Source organism: Podarcis raffonei, chromosome 4 (assembly GCF_027172205.1).
Source record: "Podarcis raffonei isolate rPodRaf1 chromosome 4, rPodRaf1.pri, whole genome shotgun sequence".
Classification (NCBI taxonomy): Eukaryota; Metazoa; Chordata; class Lepidosauria; order Squamata; family Lacertidae; genus Podarcis; species Podarcis raffonei.
In genome coordinates, this window is record NC_070605.1 from 53,336,423 (window position 1) to 53,357,788 (window position 21,366).

At 41.3% G+C, this 21,366-nt stretch overlaps 1 protein-coding gene across 1 annotated transcript in view; it reads right to left on the reverse strand.

Annotated features, from left to right (window-relative positions):
* Positions 1 to 21,366, reverse strand: part of URB1 (URB1 ribosome biogenesis homolog) — a 47,084-nt gene that overhangs the window by 16,998 nt on the left and 8,720 nt on the right. The window contains exons 9-24 of the mRNA XM_053386592.1: positions 20,467 to 20,662; positions 18,469 to 18,606; positions 16,428 to 16,601; positions 15,139 to 15,283; positions 14,229 to 14,351; positions 13,801 to 13,913; positions 11,342 to 11,455; positions 8,870 to 8,986; positions 7,672 to 7,810; positions 6,392 to 6,565; positions 5,919 to 6,103; positions 4,937 to 5,155; positions 4,336 to 4,515; positions 2,695 to 3,550; positions 1,940 to 2,141; positions 482 to 665 (exon numbers count right to left, since the gene is read on the reverse strand). Of these exons, the coding sequence (XP_053242567.1) occupies positions 482 to 665; positions 1,940 to 2,141; positions 2,695 to 3,550; positions 4,336 to 4,515; positions 4,937 to 5,155; positions 5,919 to 6,103; positions 6,392 to 6,565; positions 7,672 to 7,810; positions 8,870 to 8,986; positions 11,342 to 11,455; positions 13,801 to 13,913; positions 14,229 to 14,351; positions 15,139 to 15,283; positions 16,428 to 16,601; positions 18,469 to 18,606; positions 20,467 to 20,662 (3,259 nt within the window). The remainder of the gene's footprint in view (positions 1 to 481; positions 666 to 1,939; positions 2,142 to 2,694; positions 3,551 to 4,335; positions 4,516 to 4,936; positions 5,156 to 5,918; positions 6,104 to 6,391; positions 6,566 to 7,671; positions 7,811 to 8,869; positions 8,987 to 11,341; positions 11,456 to 13,800; positions 13,914 to 14,228; positions 14,352 to 15,138; positions 15,284 to 16,427; positions 16,602 to 18,468; positions 18,607 to 20,466; positions 20,663 to 21,366) is intronic.

The following is a 21,366-nucleotide window of genomic DNA, read 5'->3' on the forward strand; positions in this document are numbered from 1 at the left end:
AGGGAAGCTCATATGGAATAAACTATGCAGATCCTAAGCTGCTTATGCCTTTAAAAGTTAAACAGAACACCTTAAATTGAGCCCAGAAGGAAACCTGCCATCAATCAGATCACACAAAACGGGCATGATAAAGCCAAAGTGCCTAGCTGAATCTTGCCCCAGCTGACATTTGTGAACACTTTTCAATGGTGGCCCTATGCAGAGCATGTGGCAGTAATCTAGCCTGCAAGTCATTGGACTATGGGTGTCTGTGGCAAGGTTTGGTTTGTCAGGAGGGTCACAGCTGAAGCTGGAAAAAGGTAGAGAAAGTAGGTAGAGCAAGGAATAATTTTCTAAAGAAATTTGCACTTTCATGTACAACAGCCTGTGCATATGCACCCTCTAGTGGTCACATTACTCTGCTGCGGTTGTTGCTTGATACGCCTCCACCCTGCTTAGAATAATGTCCAACAACTTGGGGAGGGGATCCCCTAATTCTCACCAGTAGTTTCTCTAGCCTCAACAGCACGGCACTCTCAATTTCCGAGTGGGCTTCTTGTTCTCTGTTACTGCTGTACGTGAGGATCAACCACTTCATACAGGCAACTAGCAGGCGTTTCCTCCATGAATGCAACTTCTCTGCAGAGCTCTCCAGGGCTCTGGATATAGCGTCAGCAATCACCCAGCTAGAGAGGTTTGAAAAGAGTAATGAAATGGTAGCTTCTGTGTTCATGTCAACTACTGCCCTCCCCCCAACCTTAAGCTCGAATTTCTGGGAAATGGAGCGTTTATTAGTTGCTTTCTAGACCTGGAAGGTCTGCTGAATGAGGAGAGGTTGTAAGCAGTGCCCTGAGTTCTCAGAGAGCCATGAGGACAGTCCCCCTATTGAAAATACACAGCCACTGATTGGTCTAGAGTGACTTCTTAGGCATCACGGAGGGTTGCAGAAATCTTATGGATGTTTTGCTAGACTGTTAAACACAATGAGATGGAATACTTTGCAGATCAGGAGAGTAATTGTACAGTGAGTCATGGTTTCTCTCTTTGTAATAAAATGTCCATCGCTATCCTGATGCAAAAGAAGCTTAATTTCTTTGGCCCAGTTTACACAAAATGCCAAACTTAGTTTGATGGTACATGGATGAGCCTTTTGGTCCCTCCCCTCCCCTGCTCTGGTTTCCTCCTTCAGTTCAGATTCAGCAGCAGACAACAGTTTGTCATAACATCTGAATGAGGCGAACAATGGCTTGCACAAACCCATACTTTGCCTAAAAATCAGGATTGCAAAACAGGTCGAAACCACGGTTTGCAAACCTTGTTTGCAAGCAAATGACAATATCAGCACATTTCAGATCTAATGGTGAACTATGGATTAATGCTGAAGAAATGATCCAGAGAACTGGCAACTGGCTGATCATGGCAGGGGATGATGGCGGAGTGTATGGGCAGAGTTCATTCAAATAGCGTCAAACAGGTTTGGTGTCATACTTGAAGCAACTCTTTCTCTTCTGATAACAGACACAGATCAATGTTTAAAAAAAAAAATGCAACAGGCATTCTGATCTAGCCAAGCTGCAGTAGTGAAGCTTACTACATTTTTATTAAAGTTTATCACATTTTTATTTTATCTTGTGTAAGTTTCTAAAGTGTAGCAGACATCACATTCGCCCAACATTTTTATTTTATCTTATTATTAAATTTTACCATATTTCATTAATTCTGATTATTAACATTGAGCATACCCCCCCAATATTGATGTTCCGTCTGGTATTTACCTCCACTGATGTGACTCAGCAAAAGATGATATACTTTAGATGATTTCTATCTATTTGAAGTATTAAAATACTACTTCACATTGACAGCAGGTGCCTGAGAATGGAGGCCATGTGCTTGTGTTTATTGTAATCGACTGGTCATTATGGAGAACTGGAACTAATAAGCAGAAAATAAGTAGACTTACTGTTCATGCTTTCCCGCCATCTCAAGAGATAAAAGTAATTTCTCTGTTAAATTAGAGAATGGCTCTGTTTCTGGAGGCGGCAGTAACTTGGAAAGAACTTGACAGTGCTCAGTGAACGGCTGAGATGAACCACTATTCAGAAGAATGCCCAGCAGTTGTGGCCACAAAGTTTCTCTCAAGATGGACGTAACAGCTGAAGAGACTGTAGGAAAGGACAACGCAACAGTCACAAAGGTGGATACATCAGCATTTCACAGGCCCATACTCTAATACGTGTACCAGAGGCCACTGCACAGTCTCAAGTCCTTGGAATGACATACTAGAACTACTAGCCTAAAGAGAAATCACAAACTCTAATATCTTGGAAAGGGACAGCCAAACAATGTTTACACCAGGCTGCTCCAAAACTGCATCCTGGTTAAGAGTTTCTCACATAATTTTGCTTACAAAATTATAATATAGGACCATGGAAACAAACTAAGACCGGCAGGAGAACTTGTAAACAAAATTTAAAGGTAGAAAAAAACAAATTCCCTGGTAATAAAGTTGCAGGGAAACTAACATCTGAACCATTAACTGGCCCACTTAACAAACAAGGTTTGAAGTTTTTAGTCTGAAAACCCGCAAACACTGTACCACTGGCATTCACAACTTTATTTTTCAAAATCATACTCTTCATCCAATGGCACCAAAAAGTTGCAATCCCTTTTTTAAAAAAGCTGATCAAGAGTATTAGGTAAGTTGACCATGGTTACCTTCTGACAGGCGGCTCAAAGTGTGCTGCTCTCGACACTCCAAGTATGTATTGACAAGTGGCAGAAAGAGGTCCCCATCTTTTCTCAGAAGCTTGCCAGTGCCAGGCTTCATACACCAAAGCTCAAACTGCAGCAAGTGAGTCCGACTGTACCGAATCAGCACAGCCACAATGGAAAGGGACGTTTTTGTTGAATGCTTAAGGCAGGAAAGCTGCACATCCACTCCAGCTGCCTGGGCAAAGACAGGCTCCTTCTGTATCGCATGCAGGAAGACCTTTTCCAACTCTTCTGTGACTGCTGTGGACAAGAGAGTCCCCATCCCTTGAATGTGCTCTCCTGAGAGGAAGAGGTCTCCCTTCAGGGATCCCCTCTGGTAGCTGTCTGTGAGCAGCTGCACCAAAGTCTCCCCGTAAGTGCTCAAGCATGTTTCTTTTCCAGAAATGCTTTCAGCTGTCTTGGAGGCCAGCATCGCCTTAGGAAGCTGCAGCATAGCCAAAGTCACTTCCTTCAGTTGTTGGGTATCCATGTACAGTTGCAGTTCTTGCAGTGCCTCCACCTGCTGTGACCTTTTGGGATGTAACTTGCAGACATCTTTTCTCCCAGCATGCAGTTCTTCCAAGACAGTTTTAGTGACGGCTTCGAAATATCTAGAGAGCGTGTCTAGCTGGTTCCTGGCTTGCAACATTGGGCAGCCCACCTTCAGCAACTCAAGAATGCCACGGTTTAGGTGAGCAGCAAGCAGCTTCACTTTAACTGGGCTTAAACTATGGGGAGGGAGAGAACGTTGTTCTACAGCCAGGAACCAATTCTCCAGCGTAGGGTGTTTGAAGACCAAAGGAAGCACTTCTTCCAGTATCTGCAATGGAGATGTTTACAATTAAAGACATCACCCAACTGATTTAGGATCCCTGCTAAGCTGCCCAGAGACCCAGGACCTGTCAGAAGCAGGGGAAGCTCAGAATCCGTCATGTGATAGGCAATCAGGACTATGGCTGATTAATATTCTATGGCCTTTTAAATGTGTTTGTGGGAGGGAGGTTATTGTTGTGTTTTTGTTCTAACTATTTATTTGTGCTTTTATCCTGTATTTTTATCTTGGGAACCACGCTGGTATATACATATTATTTTTATTAATGCCCAATTGATGCAGGAGAACTGCATCAGCTCCAGTGATCCGTCTGACCCTTGTTCCTGCAAGGATGCAGGTGCAGCAGTGGCCCTGCCCTTTCATAACCCCCCACCCTAAGCTTGTCAGCTGGCTGTGAGTTTGGATTGCTCCCTAAGAGAGCTGCCCTTGTTATTTTACGGGTCAAGGAAGTCATGGTCTGGAATGAACTGAGCCAGCTCCCAGACAAATGGCCAGTGAATGGAAGTGAAGGGGCATGATTAAGAAACACTGCATGACGAGGATTTTATCTTTATTCAGTCTAAAAATACCTAACAGAAGAATCAAGTCATTTTCCCCCTTGCATGGCTTTCCACTTCACTGAGGAAACGTAATTTGAACAGAATTTTTTGTCTCACAACAATTGCCTGCACCTGTAAACGTTTATGCATAATTGCCAGAAGGTTCCCCCCCCCTCTCCAAGGGCCGATTAACTAGGATGACATTCATAAACAGTAACACAGAAAAGTTATTACCTTGTCGTTTCCAGTCTCTGCTGCCATCAGAGACTCCGCATCCACAAAGAGATCAGATTCGGTTTGTGTATTTTTCTCTTTCTGCTGACTACACAGTTCTATGGCATCCCCCCTGTGCAACAAGCTCTTCAGCAGATCCACAAACAGGGTGAGAAGTGAGAGACCCAAATTTTTGCCAAACTGTTAGAAAATTAAGATACATTTCAGAATAGGGAAAACTTGGGGAAAGGACCAAGCAGAGAAACTACATCATTGCACTGCCCTGCAGAGCATGTCAGCACATACACAAAAGTCTATGCTTTTTCTGTTTGTGACACTTAAAAATGTGTTTTTTTAAAAGCTAGATGCATGCAACGTATTTTGTGAATATTCTTAAAACTGACATTTCCATAGAGCGAAAGGTTCATTTCTGCAGTGCCCATCATGCAGGCCTAGGAGCCGAAATTTGATACACTTCTCAGGTGTACGTACCTGCGGTGGCCAAGCACTTATTTACTGCAACATAATCTGTAAAAGAGCTCTTGGTGTGGGAATAAAAGAGGAAGGGATTATAACCCATAATCTTAGAAAAGGGTGAAGGAGAGAAAACAACATCTCTTACACTGCTGAAATTCTCCACGGTTGTTTTTAGGCAAAGAAGGACGTGCTTTGAAGCTAACAGGAACCGCTGAGGCTGGAGTTGGGAAATAGCCTCCCTTAGCTTCTCTTCAAAACCCTCTTCCAACAGAATTGCAACACCTTTCTGATAGGCATTCTTCAGCAGGGAGGAAAAGGAGGAATCCGGCAAGAGGCAATCGTTTACGTGCTCACTTCTGCCTTGCTGGAAATGTTTAAAATGTATTTCATGTTTTCAGAAAGAGGGGTCGGGGGGAGGGGGGAGAAAGAAACATCATTACAGACATGTGTATAGAAACCTCTGCCTTTCTGTGGCTGGAATGTAGCCTATTATACAAAGTTAACAGTTGCACTGGAATATTGCCCTGCAAGGTACATAGCCGTCAGCCAACAGGTTTCCCCACCCTGCACTAAACCACAATTTATGTGACAAGAAGAAACTGCAGCAAGCCTTGAACTCACACATTTCCCTCCCACTCCATTGTGACAGGAAGGAAGGGGTTTTGGCTAATCATAGCTTGTTGTGCTATTCAAACTAACAGGCCATGTTAATGTTAACCAGGCATCCCCAACCTTCAGCCCTCCAGATGTTTTGGCCTACAATTCCCATGATCCTTAGCTGACAGGACCAGTGTTCAGGGATGATGGGAGTTGTAGTCCAAAACATCTGGAGGGCCGAAGGTTGGGGATGCCTGATGTTAACCATGGATTCTGAGACTGGTTAATCTACCTTAACCACAGTTTAGGATTCAAGCAACATGCTAAACTGTGGTTAGTGGAAATCAGCACAATCTTCTGAGCTCTTTCTTGCTACTGTACCAGAAGCACCTGGGTTGGGGTTGCCGTCATGAGGATTGCAGAGGCTCACTGTCAACACACCAAACAGTGGTTCAGTGTGACATCCAAATGCAGTCAGTGTGAGCTCAACATCAAATTAAGCAGCTGAAAATACTTGTTGCCTTGCTTACCACAGTTTCCTTAGCTTGCTCTGGTATCCAAAGACTGTAATAGTGGTTAAATTGACAGAGTTGAGGAGAGACAGTCTGGAGTTCTTTATCATAGAGCTGAAACAGCAAACAAAGGGCTAAGGGGTCTCTCTGAGAATGCAGGAGGTCAGTGAAAACGGTAATGAGATACTCCACTATGCTTTCTCCTAAAGACACAAAACAAAACACAGATTGAATTGTACGGCTTCTTAACTTGAAAAGTCAGTCCTCTAAACTATTGGTTAGCGCGCTGAAATACTTATGAGCATTTTAAAAAGCACATGTGGTCGTTAAAAAATGGGTAGGCAAGAAACTCAAATCAACAAGAACCCCTGTTGCTTAAAAACCTTTTCCATGACAGCAACAACTAATATTATTTTGTCAGAACTCAGAGGGAAGCTTTGCCGATATTATTAAGAATTAAAGCATGCAAAAGAAATATAGGAAGGAAATACCTCTTGCATTCCCATCAGCCTCGAGAAGCAACTTGTTCCTGGCTTCCAAAGCAGCAGGAACAACAGCACTAAATGGGAAAGTGCTGACAATCATGTCTTCATTTAAAGTAGATCCAATTTCTTCATTTAGGCCTTCATTGCCTTCCACAATGACATCGATCATATCCAGAACATCTAGTTTGAAAGGGGGAAAAGCTTAGTTTAGATGAAGGTTGTTTCTAGAACCCAAACAAATGGGTCAACAGTCAACAGAAGCCGAATAACAGGATCTCAAGTACATTACTCAAAACGAAACATTCAGCAAAAATAGCAAAACACAATCCTGCGTAGAACTTAACAGAAAACAGTAAATTCTGCTTGCATGATTTTCGAATATTTTGTGTGTGGCAGACCATTTAGGCTTTTTGGTTCATCCCAATATATCTGCTATATCAAATGCTGGGGTGGGGGACCTCGAAACTCAAAAGAAATGCCAAATTTCGGGTCTATTAACATTAAGTGTCTTCAGTGATAATTCAGTGATGATGGTCTATTCTTTCTAAATGATTTGAGCTAGCAACTGCTCAATGGCTTTATTCAGACACCATGTCAAAATTATGATGGCTTGGTGTAGTATGTGAACTGACAAACCATGTGTTGCAATCAGCCAGCCTATCAGTATCAGAAACCATTGTCTGTATTAACTCTGATTTGGTGGAGTACCTAGATTGACAAACTGTAGTAATAACTGACAAACCATCTGTAGTATGAACTTCTGTGTGTATGAACAACAACAGAAGGGTATAGAAACTGTGATATAGAAACCTGACTTTAGTCCTGTAATTTGGAAGCAAACCCAAATCCAATTAACTCTCTGGACTGGCCTAGGATCCTGAAGATAAGCAAAGATGCAAAATCCTATTTGCATTTAGAAAAAGCTGCAAGTCTATGTCAGCAACTGCAGTGTAGCTTGAGAAGGCAACCAAAGCTGCAATCCTACAAACACTAAACTCAAAGGGTCTTGCTTCCAAGTAGACATGCACAGGATTGCATTGTCATTGTCATTTAAATTTGTATACCGTCCTTCATACGAAGATCTCAGGGCATTTCATAGCATAAAAATACAGAATAAAACCATAAATACAGATTAAAACCACATAATAAAAACAAGAACAACACAAAACAGTATTGGCCCCTTCCGAGTTAAAAATTTCTGCCCGTTTCTAAAATGCTGGCTACATGTAATTTTCCAGCAAAATTGTGGAAGATTTACATAATGACCCCCCCCCAAGTGAACATACCGTCAATGTGAGAGATGGGTATGCTGGCATTATCAACATCTTGCTTAAACAAGTTGACCTGGAGAATGCTGGCTTCCTGGACAAGGTCTGCTGCTTTATCTGTGTATGGATAGGGGTTGGTCACCAGTTTTACCAAGATCTGCAATGGAAAGTGAGCTATCATTACAAACGTTTAATCATAAAGATAGTAAGGGAGCAATGATATTAAGCATAAAGCAGGTCTGGGGAATCTTTAGCCCTGCAGATGTTGTTGGATTCAAATTTTCATCAGCCCCAGTGAGCAATGTAACATTTCACGGCAGCCTACAGGATTTGGTGCAGAACCTTGCATACATTGAGACATACCCCTGAAAAAACATTTTGAGAAATATAGCAGTGAGTATGTACTTTAGATGCCAAAACACATTTCAACACATAATGGCACAGGTGTCAGCCAAAGATATAATGTGGTGTCCTGGAGCCTAAACATTTTATCTTCTTGTATAATTGAACAAAAGTCAACCATCACAGTGGCTGAAAAACAGATGCTTTATCATTGTGTACATAAAACCAGCAGAATTGCATGTATTTTGGTACCTGAGCACATTAAACCATAAACAAAATGTGAATGAAACCACGGAAGACATCTTTTTAAATTCTTCCTCCTTTTATAATAGTGTATTCTTAAATATTTAGGGTTGTCATTGAAGAAAGCAATTTTTTGGGGGGGGTATAATATGGATTCATTTTGATTCTATAATAAAATTGCATTCCTAGAACCAAGTATTACTTTTATTATGCAGTGTACTGCCTGTGAAGTGATCTTTCTAGTCCACACCATGTTTCTCCTGCATGCTACTAACAGCTTCCACACAAAAAAGGATAGCATCGTGGGTAGGATTAAATCACGGTTTACATAATTTTGCTGCATTTCCTTCCCATGTTCTTTGTTCACTCTGCTATAACAGCAGATGCTGATATAAAACTGATGGTGAAAAACAATCTTTTGTCAATGCCACCCACTGTAGTGGAAATCTCTAACAAAAGCCTTTTCCTATCACTCATCTCCTTTGTTCCCTTCCGTGTCTAGGAGATATGAGTTCTCAGAATCCATTCATGATTTTTCAAAACACTCTCCTCTTTAAAACAACAAAAGGTAATAAGTCCCAAATATGCTATTCTTGGCATTGTTAATCTGGTTAATTTGCACATTTATTACCCTTTCCAAAAACTGAATCACTGCTTCCTTTTTGCCTTCTGCTGTGTTATCCAAGTGTTCAAGCCACAGTTCAAGTTCCTTCCAGGTATACTCAAATACTCCACTGTCGTGCAGAACCTGTTAAAAAAAACAATTATCATGCAAAGCTTTCAGTTCTATTTTTGTATGTCAGCTCTCATTTTGGCTGTTTGATTTAAAGAAAGAACAGCAGCAGATGGCAGAGTCATTTTTACCTTGACCCCTATTTAAAAACATACCACAATTAATGGAAAAGCAGGTTATTTAAAAGTATATAAGCCTCATGTGTTGCTCCCTCCTCAACCACTTTCCTTTATCTATGCCGGCACAAAAGGCCAATCTCGCAAGAGCCTTCCACTCCAATTCCATAGCATACACCAATAGCGCTCACGTTAGTGTTTAAAGCCCATGTAACTAAAATACTGCCTCTATTCCTACTGATCTTCTTGGGTGTGATGATATGCAGAGGGAGCCCTTTCAGCAGTACTGCCCTGCCCTCAGAAGTGGAAACCTGGGAGTGGGCTTTCTTTAAGGCTGTCCATAAATTCTGGAATTCCCACCCCATAGAGAAGTGTTCAGCATCTTCTAAGGGCAGCTTCTGCTGTATGCTGGCAACACACCTCTTTACACCCTGGCCTTTGACAGCTATAGTACAGTGGTACCTCGGGTTACATACGCTTCAGGTTACAGACTCCGCTAACCTAGAAATAGTACCTCAGGTTAAGAACTTTGCTTCAGGATGAGAACAGAAATCGTGCTCCGGCGGTGTGGCAGCAGCAGGAGGCCCCATTAGCTAAAGTGGTGCTTCAGGTTAAGAACAGTTTCAGGTTAAGAATGGACCTCCGGAACGAATTAAGTACTTAACCCGAGGTACCACTGTATTTTGTTTCATGGGACCCACCTCTTGTGCTGTATTTATACTGTTCTGTTCCATTTGGAATGATTTCATGTGCTTTGAAATCATTTTATTTATATATATATATATATATATATATATATATATATATATATACACACTTTGTAATGATTCCTTTAGGTAAGGATCATTCAAACTTGCTCTCAGGACCCTGACCGACTCTGCCACAGGGTAGATGAAACCCTGTCTCTCCTTTCTTGTAACGCAGACAGCATGGGAATAGCCTGTCCACGGGTTGCGGAGGAGAGTTTTACTGTATGCACCAGCTACCAAATTCAAGCCTATGAAAAGAGGCAGGAACCTGTTTGGGGTGCGTCCTGTTTTTATAATTGTACATTTTATCACTGCAATCCATCCTGGGATCTTAGGGTGAAGTGCAGGGAGGAAATTTTGTAACTAACTAAAAGACTAGCACTGTGAATAATTGAATTATAAACATTTATATGGAAACAATTTTATTCACCTCAACCTACAAAGGGACCACACACTTCTCACACACATGAACCCCTAGCTTGAAGGGGAATCACATTCACAGTTTCCCCAGCTCATCCAGCAGCTAGGGCCATGTGTGTGTGGCCCTGTAAAAGCTGCAATCACACCAGTCAGCTGTTCAGAAGGTGAAGTGAGGGGCTGGATTTTACTGCTAAATCACCCAGTTTAGACTTCATTAAAAAAAACAAAAAAACACTACTGCATTAAAATGTAGGGTAGAAAGCAAAACTAGGGCAACCCCAAGGGGAGTTGTGTAACTTTTGGCAGTGCTTTTTCCTAACAAAAGTGCTCAAGTAACACACTGGAGGTTCCCTTGCAACCACCTGCATGAAGTCTGAACCTCCCCACACAGAAGATTTCATCAAGTATCAGTCCACTCATAACATCTGAAGGAAAACTTGATTTCCATAAGCAATATATTGTGTGTCCTCGAAGAGCAGTGTATAAGTATTCGCAACCTACAACCAAATTCATTGCCATAATACAGACTTGATAACAGAGACTTGAAGAAAGAATTAAAAAGTGAAGTAACTAAACCCATTTCCTGGGAATACAGCACTCAAGCCTCAGGAGGTATATTCTATGCAACAGAGGAGGCTCTAGCCAGCCCTGCAGCTCCATTCCACTCACACAACAGACTTATATGTGTGCAACCAATTTTCCTGTCCCCTCCAGCTCCCTGCACACCCTAAAAATCAACTCTGAAAGATTGGGGGGGGGGGTGACAGTTCCGGTGTGTGAGTGGAATGCCATTCACCAATGTTGGATACAATCCAGGGGGTGAATACAGTGTTCATGCTTATTACAAACCCTAAATCCAACTTTCTAAAGCAGGCTTCCTCAAACTCGGCCCTCCAGATGTTTTGAGACTACAATTCCCATCATCCCTGACCACTGGGGTCCTGCTAGCTAGGGATCATGGGAGTTGTAGGCCAAAAACATCTGGAGGCCCAAGATTGAGGAAGCCTGTTCTAAAGTGTCTTCACTGTGAACAACTTTTCTGTGGGCACAACAAAATTTTGAAAACTAGATTAAAAAAAGCTCACCTTAATAATCAATTTCTTTGTTGAGGTTTTGAGGTGCAAATGATTGCTTGTTACGAACATTTTCATCAGCAAATAAAATACTGATCTTTCACCAGAGACCTTCTCGGCTTCATCCTAGGAGGACACACTTTATTGATTACAATTCATAAAATTGTTTTGGGTCTCTCCACAGAGACTGATGCCTATAACCCTGTTACTGACAACCTGTGCCAAGTGCCAACTCTGCTTTCACAAGAGCTTGGGGGACAAGGTTGAACAATTCATTCGGAGTTCCCCGCTTCCCTTGAACACAAAAAGCAAAGTATATCATGTTGGTCCATAAGAAAAATTAAACATCCACAGTTAAGCAATACCTTTATAGGACCAACCATAGTGCCACAAAGTAGTAGCCAAGTTTTTAAGTTCTATCAGGCTGGACGTTAAGTCTAACGTTAAGAGACATGGGGGAGAGGAAGGAAAGAACATTCTCTTGATGTTCAAGCCACAAATACTGCATTTGTTTTTGTATACCCTGGAAGCTCCGATAAATAAAGAAATAAATTCATTAAAAAGAAGAGTTCAGTCGTATGTTGTGTTCATACGTAATGGTAAGCCAGATTTTATGGCTTACATGGTTCATCAGGGCAAGTGGTGTGCTGGTGGCACGCATAGCCCAGTTGCATCCACTTTGCTCCTTCCCTGATGTGAGAAAGCCTTGACTTCTCATTACATCCAAGCTGGATGTGCCCTGACATAACCTGAAGCTACAACTGCTGATTTGTGACTGGTAATGGAGCAAGAGACCACAATCCTTGGTTTGGATTGTAAAAGGATGCTAAGCCCTGCTGGTTTGTTCATCTAGCTTGCACCAGGGGAGCAGGAGCAAATTGGGAGAGATCAGGTGGTATGTACCAGCATGTTTCTCATTCCTAATAAACCAGAAAGTCTTACTTATCATTATGTGCAAACATGACCATTGTCTTAAAACGTAGATGGGGCTAGGTGCTATAATGCTTTCAAGCCACACCCAGGATTGCTAGACCAGTAACAGCTAAGCCTCAATTTCTGAAAATATAATCATAATTTTGAAAGCTACATAGCACCTAGGAGAACCTAATGCTATTACCTCTGCAGTCTTTACCTACATTATATGATTAAATGCAGACTTTGTGGCTTCAAAATCTTAGGAACACAAGAAGCTGTTTCGTGCTGAGTCAGACCATTGGTCCATCTTGCTGCAATGACTGACAGCAGCCCTCCAGTGTACCTGGAGATGTTAGGGTTAAAACTTGGCCTTCTGCATGAAAGGCAGATGTGGTACCACTGGGCTGCAGGCCTTCCCCAAGCCAGCTTTCTCTTTTTTTCTCCTCCACCCCTTTGTTCAACTCCAGCCTAATGAAGAATTCTGGGAAATCAAAAGCTCACTTGCTTTCCTGTGACATACTAGTTGTCCTAATAAAGGTGACTACCCAAACAGGACTTTTGTAATTTCACTTTGAATAGTCATTTGATCTTCTGTCTGTGCTCCCGTCTTCATTCAGAATCTCACACAACTAAGCGAACAGTCCTCTTTGTGAAATTCTGAGCCTCCCAAGCGAGCTTGTTTGGCATACCTGCTGAAGGGCAAAGCTTTATCAGTGTTTAGCCCATGCCCCAGACCCAATCCTTTTCCATTTATACAAACGCCACTCCACATGTGTTACAAAAGAGATAAAATAACTGCACTCCTAGTTAAAATGCAAAGGGCAGAAGTGGGCACAGACATGGGCACAGTCATTCCTAGTCTCTGCAAAGTCACTTCTTGTTCTAAACGCAAACCTTCAAAAGACTTTTCCGTAGTTAAATCAGGGAGAGGCTTTCTCCTTCAGAAAATACCTGTATACAAAGTAAAATCATGCCAGTAGAGAAAACTTTATGTAAGCATTTTGCTTTAAGAGCCAGGGCCAGCTCGCAGCAATTCTTCTTCTTGAACTACGGTTTATTCTTACAAGTGGACCTAAAGTTCAGATGGGGAATCTGTGGCCCTCCACAGCTTAGTCCTGCTGGCCACATGACCCGGAAGCTGTATGCCGGCTCCCTCAGCCAATAAAGCGAGATGAGCGCCGCAACCCCAGAGTTGGTCACAACTGGACCTAATGGTCAGGGGTCCCTTTACCTTTACCTATGAATATATATATTATAATAATAGTGATTCCTATCAGCCACCAGCATGGCAAATGGCCAGGGATGCTGGGACTTGTAGTCCAGCAATATCTGGAGGGCCAAAGGTTCTCCATCCCTGCCCTACAGCATGTTCAAAGCTTTATTGCTACCTCTGAGAACATCACTACTTGTATAACGTGAATATAATTGCTCACAACACACAGGTCTCTTGACGAAATGGATCTTATGACTGCCTTACAGACAAAGCAGATTAGGAAACCAATGAGTAAGACAGCTGGTCTTAATATAGGAGACAAAAATAACCCTCATGTTCCGACCTGCATTTTGAACCAGGAAAACTTGTTTGCAGGCAATTCTAGAGCCACCTTGATAATGTGATATTGTAGAACAGGAGGGATCTCCTGTCGCAGTCCTTTTTCAGTAATAATGCCTGTGGTTGGAAAATAACAATATTTTATTCCATGCATTATATTTCCAGAGCTTACATGAGTTCAATAAAAACATTAAATTACAGAGGAAAAAACTAACTAAAACAACAAAAAGGAACATAATAGATCAAGGAGTATAACATGTTTAAGCACTGCAATACACAACAAATATTTAAAACCCTGGGAAAATAAAGAGGTCTAACAGCAAAATGTTATGTTAGGGCTATAGCTCAGTGGCAGAGCTTTGCATGCATACATATCATACAAATGATTTTCAATGTGTGCCTTACTTCAAAATTTGAAGACACTTAAATTACCTTTTATTAATTTGCTAAAGTCGAAGTTGCTCTGTGCTACTAAATGGGGAACAGCTTGCTGATAAAGGCAGATCACGTGGAGTAAGACAGCTTTCAAAAGAGTGGTCTCTGCGTCATCTGAGCCTAGAGTAAAAATATATATATATTAACATATTTAAAAATAATATTACTAGCAAAGACATAATACAATTCTGTGAAATAGCAGTCAGGATCAAGGGTGATTTAAGAAGTAACCAACTATAATCATGGAGTTAGGTTTATGCATTTAACAGTCTAAGCCTGGCTCCCTTATTTTGGTGCTTGGAACTGGCCCTGCCCCTTGTGCTTGTGCATCAACCACCATAAACACTGTTGTGTTAGTATTGGCTAGCAAAACCCTACATAGTTAAGTACTACTGCACTGAGGGTAGGGGTGGGTGGATATGGCAGTCACAGTCAGAGCTACGAAGAAATTATCATTCTCATCCCTTCTGTGATAGGAAAGAACTGCAGAATGGAGGGGGAGTGGCCATGGTGAAAAGGAAAATGGTGCACATCCAGACAACTCCTCTTGCCCCCTTGCAAGCCTTTGTTTATGCAGCAAGAGCTTAAGTTGTGCACAGGATAGGAGTGTAACGTAGTTCTGGAAACCATTTCGGCAGAAATGATAACACTGAATTTTGCATCCAATCTGACACTTGCAGAGTCTGCACAGGCTGCACCGTGACTACCCCAGGATAACTCAAGACGTTTCTTGAAAACAGGAGCTCAGATTCTTAGAATAATATTAGATGCCTCTAAAAGCATCTCTCCGAGGTCGTTAACAGGGGTTGTCAAAGAACAGAACAGAGCCACTGTGACTCATCAGATATGAATCATTGTGCTCCCCTGTTCACACACACATTAGATAAGATGACTAAGGTTTTCCTACCATGCTCTCCATTTGTTTCTTTGCCTGCTGTTATTTCCTCTGAAACAGAAGCATCTTCACCACTCCCTTTCTGTCCATCTTGTCCCTTCTCTTGCTTTAGAAGCGACTGCCAGACTGCTACTATGGTAGTCATATCTGGCAAGAGCTAGATTTGTTAAAAAGAAGACCAACATTAGCCACTAAATATTGTTATACAATTGTCTTATCACTGCAACATGTCTATAGAGAATTATTTACAGAGCAGGAATGGAGGAGAAAAGGGGAAAGAACACCCTATGCAAATTCATACAAAAATTTACCAGTCACTGGTTTTTTGAGAAAGTCTGAATTACAAGATGAGAAGTATTTTAAAACTGAGAAATAGTTTTTGTTGTGCAACTGCTAATTAAACCCACTGATGACTGTTCACTTCAGTTGGTCAGGACTAGGCTTAAGTGAATTGGCCTACAGTTGTTAATACTAATTATCACACCAATTATATAACAGGTCCAAATACATGCATATCACTATGGTCAGTGTGAAAAAGCAAGACAATGGTATAGGTTAACCACAGTTTATGGTTTGGATGACATGCTGAACTGCACGTAATCTAAAAACTGAAGCAGAGGTTTCCAATATCCCCCTCCTGGCTGCATTAGAGAAGGAAAGAGGAGCATACAAGCCCAAGAGGAGGATCAACTTATTCTCAGTTTTGCATTATGTCCCAACATAGCCAATGAGATGCCTCAGCTGTGAAAATTGGAAAACTATTACCTTAGCTCAACTATTACCTTAGTACAAATTGACTGTCAGTCTACAACTGTTGCCCCTTATCTTCAATATCTACTGAAATGATAGGGGGCTGATATTCCTCAAACCTGGCACCCAGATATGTGTTCTTCCCAGTCAGGTTTCCACATTCAGAATTCCAGAGTTATTGAAACTCTATTTTACCATCTCTACTAACTGGCTGAACATATCTTGCTATTCTAAGCACCGTGACTTAAAAATTGCAACTAGTACCTCACAAAGAAATTATTTCAATACAAGCATATAAGAAGTTTAAAACATTAGTATCCCAGCATTCAGCAATTAAGCATTAATTAAGAAAGTCTTAAAGCATCAAGAAATAGTTAGCATATAAATTATAAGAGGGAGAAGACGTTAAGAATCCATTAGAAATATCTCTGGATATTTTTCACCTTAGCTGTCAGGATACAGAAAGTGGAGGAAGAAATCCTCCCTGAATGGACGTATTTTCTGCTGCACAGAACTGCAATTATGCATCACACAGTTTTATTACTTTTTACCTTGCCAAGTGCTTCTCTGTATTGCTGGACGAATTCTTGCATCATAGATGGTGTATAGATTTCGGACTTCTCCCATAACGTCTCATTTAGACAGTGCTCAATGTTTTTCAGTGCTCTTTTCAAAACAGTTGATATAAGCGAAAAGATTGTATGTTTTACTGTTTTATTGGCTATCTAAAAGAAAAGAGGAACAAACTGTTACTGTGCTTCTGCTTCATCTTTCCAGGAACTGCTGATGTGACCCACTGGTGGCATCACTTTCAATTGCCAGGATGGGGCCAGGAAGCATCAATGTTCCATGTAAGGAGAATGCCTCTCCATGCCTGAACTTTCGCAGGAACTAAGGCAAATAGCAGTGACAAGAGCTACCCCCACCCTTAGTGGAAACAAGACACATTTTTCTACCTTTGCCTTTAACCTGCACAGCTCCACATCAATTATCACATAGCTTCTGCATAGTCAGACTCACTACTTTGAAGGAAGAGAGGGATAAAGGGCCAGACAGAGCACAAGTAAGTCCCACTGGATTCAGTGAGACTTACCCTCAAGTAGGCGTGCACAGAATGAAAGCCAACTGCAGCCCTGTAAAGTGAAGAGCAAACCAAGCAGCAGCTCTTGCCCCAAGGAAGCAGGCAGACTGGAAAGGGTCAAAGCGTTATGTGGCCAGACAGAGTTTAATACATTCTGGGTACTTTGGACTGGAAAGGTTCTCCCTGCAAGATCTTGTTGTAGTAATAATAATAATAATAATAATAATTTATTTATACCCTGCCCATCTGGCTGGGTTTCCCCAGCCACTCTGGGCGGCTTCCAACAAAACACTAAAATACAATAACCTATTAAACATTAAAAGCTTCCCTAAACAGGACTGCCTTCAGATGTCTTCTAAAAGTTTGATAGTTATTTTTCTCTTTGACATCTGGTGGGAGGGCGTTCCACGGGGGGGGGGGGCGCCACTACCGAGAAGGCCCTCTGCCTGGTTCCCTGTAACTTGGCTTCTCACAGCAAGGGAACCACCAGAAGGCCCTCGGCGCTGGACCTCAGTGTCCGGGCAGAATAATAATAAAATTTTATTTATATCCCACCCTCCCCAGCCAAAGCCGGGCTCAGAGCAGCTAACAACATTTACTGAAGAGGGGATGTAAGGAGAGATTGGAAGGTTAACAAAAGGTGCAATAGCTCAACTTGGTGCCCTCCAGGTGTTTCAAACTATAGTTCCCATTATCCCTGATCACTGGCCATGCTGGCTGGGGGTTGATGGGAACTGTAATCAAAAACATCTGAAGGACCCCAGATGTTTTAAGCACTGGAGAATGATCAAATAATATTGTAAAGTGGGGTTGCCACACACTGCTACGAGACACTGAAAAATCATGATTTACTTCAACTATTTCACATATTTAGGCCATGGTATCAAATGAGCTATGCTAAGTTTACTGGCCTTGTACCAAGAACTGTTTCCCTTCGATGGATTCCATGTTGCTACAGTAATGTTTGAGAGGTGGAATCTACTTGGGTTGCCAATGACATTCAATTTTTTACTATTTGTGCCAACATTTTTGCCATCCAGACAAGGTGGCAGCATCAGGACAGACCTTTGAGACGAAATAAGGCTCACATGCTTCCCCTCCTCTTGTACAGCCATGAGGAGAAGAGGGTTGGAAGCTTCCACTTTAATTTTTCATTAACCACAATTTAGGGTTCAGTTGTAATACTAGAATTAACGATCATAATGAGCCAGATTCATAAACCACAGACTGAAGTTGCCCTTGTTTTAGTAAACTACAGTTAAGTTTACTAACATAGTCTGTCTGAATGCAGATGCAATGCAAAGGTGTGGTTTGTCAAAATCAAAGCAAAATCTTCCTCACAAGCCCAAGGCTTGCACAGGCTCACTCCTATAACATGAAAATTCAGCCACTGAGTTCTTGCAACTGTTCAAACATTCCATGGAAGATAAGCTTTAATAAGGAAAGTGCCAGCAAAATTGCTTAGTGGAACCAAAAACCTCCCCATCCAGATTATAAAGAGAAGTTCTTACATTTAATCCTTGGGTAAACATGACTTTGTTGCAGACAGCTGGAATGGTTGTTACCATCACCATTGAAAGCAATCTTGGAAAAGGAACAAACTCTGTTGTTTTAAAAGCAGTAGAAATCTCTGGTTGAGCCTCATAGATCTGAAATTTTTATAGAAAATAAACATTGTTAAGACAGTGCTAATGAGGCCATGGCCCCTAAAGCCAATTCAACTGGACGTGTACAAAGGTTATTATATTATAAAACAGTCTGAAATGCTTAATTCCTCATGAAGAGAAAGGTGTTTGGAGATAAACCCAACTGGTGTCCAGCGACTGTTTATTTGATAAAGCATAGCTTTCCACCAGCAGAAGAGGGATTTAGGAGAACTTCAGCAGTTTCCTGCTGTAGCCACCTCAAAAAAAAAATTCGTGGAGGGTAAGGATATCAATGGCTACTAGTCATGTTGTGCTGTGCATCACCTTCAGTAACAGAGGCAGCAAGTCGCTGAATATCAGTTGCTGAGAATCCTAAATAGAGAGTGATATTGCGCACGGTCGCTCTCTCCCGGCAAGCATTTAGTTTCCATAGCTTATCTGTTGTTGTCAATATTAATTCCTCCTGTTTAAGACACTTTATCAGGATGTTGCTGAGTAACAGAAAAGCTGTTCATAAGCGTTCTAATCAAATAAAAAATAATTTGCCATCTAATTTCTCCATCACTGATCTCATTCTCTTAGTTAATATATTCTATTACTTTCAAAAACATTTTTTCCCATTCACTAGGAATAAAGGATATGTATTAATCTCTCTCTAATGCATTTTAGTAAGAAGTTTTTTAAACCCCTCGCCACATTTTCTATAAATAACTAGGAAGACCTAGAGCTAAGTCAACTCACACCAGCTAAATGATCTTTAGCTTGAAGGATGGCCAATATCTTCTTGGCAACTTATAGCTCAGGGTCCCTGGTACAGAACTCAGTAAGCACAGAGGAAGATAATAATATATTGGCTCCTATTTAATCACCCGTTTTGAGTTGATAATGTACTCTTTCTAAAGAGCAGATAACAGCAATTATGCCCAGAAAAAAGGTAGGAGAACAAACTTAGCCCACATATTACCATCTTGCCTCCTGTTTATTGTCAGAGCTGTATACATGCCATAAGTGTTGCAGAAGCATAGAATGTGGTACCAAGTCCAAAATTCAGTATCCTGGGAATCTAGGCTTATAACCACTCTGCCTTATAACTGTATTGAAGGTGTAAAGGCAATGCCTGGCAAAGTTCTAGATGTCAGTAGGTGTGAACTGGTATTCCCATTTCTATCCCAGGGGGTAGAAATGGAGCTTCCTTATATCTTCTTTCATCTTCCACAACTGGCAGAACAAACACTTTAAAACCATTAGGAAATATATGCAGAATGGACCCCAATATTAATTTGCATATTTGAATCAAATATGATTGGTACAGATTTGAGTGCACAAAGTACCATTGAATGTTGATTCTGCACAGATGGCACAAAATGGCGGCCAGTTATGATCAGATGTGGTTAATTCCTGTACAAAAACATTTCCAAACTCAGGACTTGTTCATATGTTACAACGGCACAATATCAACCTAGTAAAATCTTATGCTTTCTGTATCATGCTCTTATTAAGTAATATCATTTCAACTGTGTGACTACAGTATGTCCCTAACATTCTTTTCAAGGACAGATCTGGAGGGCAGATAATAGAGAGGTATTATGTTCAGATAAATATAGTAAAGATAGACATTATTTACTCACATGGTGAGGTGTGGGAGAAGAGCAACCCAACCCAAAGGTCTAACTCTGTTGGGATTTCTCCACAGCAAGAAATGCATGAACAGGCCCTTAACCAAAATGAGTCTCTTTGCTACTCCCCCATCAAATATAACTACAGGGAGGGAAATAAAGATGTTTACTGTGATCCTAACACAGCAAAAAAGTTGGTAAATGTTATTTTCATGCACAAAGGGTATACTTTTCATAAAATTCTTACCTTCCTCAGCAATTTCATATTGTCTAGCCAAGCTGATTTTAGCCTGGGAACAAAAGAATACTGGGACTCCTTAAAGTATCTGTTCAGTAAATCTGGGCACACTTTGAATATGTTCACCGCAAGATCAGCAACCATCTCATCTTCTGCAGCAGTCTTTAGATTCACAAGAAAGCGCAGAAGAACCAAATTCCCTCCTCTAGTAAAGAAAGATTTTGAAAAACAATCACTATGGAAGCATATGCCACCATACAGTTGAAACCAATTCTAACAGTGGCCAGGATCCAAACAACTGCTCTAGGCATGTGCAAGGGGTCTTGAGCATGCCCAGTGGAATTTGACTCTCCCCTGCCCCCCCTTGACCCCCATCTGATTCACAAACTGCTCTTGTAACATTCCTCATTTTCAAAAGAGGTGTGCCATAGAGCAGAAAAAACTGCTATTAGACAAACAAAACGAAACAGCACCCCTACAAAGCTCCCTTGGGTGTATGGAATTAGTAAAGTGGCTCTTTGGGTGCAGGCAAGATGGTAAATAAGGCTCTAAATTTTGCTCAGTTTACTTTTGACAGAGAGAACCCAAAACAATTCTGTAAGCTACTGAAATCACAGAATTGTAATCTAATTTAGACACTTTAGATAGCACATAATTGGCACATTATTGTTTCAATTTCATTTGCAAGAAACAGTACCAGCTGAGAATTTGAGCAGGAGGTGGGATGGGAGGAATGACAGCCTAGATACTGCAAAAACTAGCTAAGCATAGTAAATCAGTCAAGAAATTCTTTTTATTTACCTTTTTACCTCACTAGCAGGGCTACATATAAGGCTTTCTCTTCAACAAAAGGGGTCATAGGACTGTTCATAAATGAAGAAGCTTATGACAGAGAGGCCAGTCTTCCAG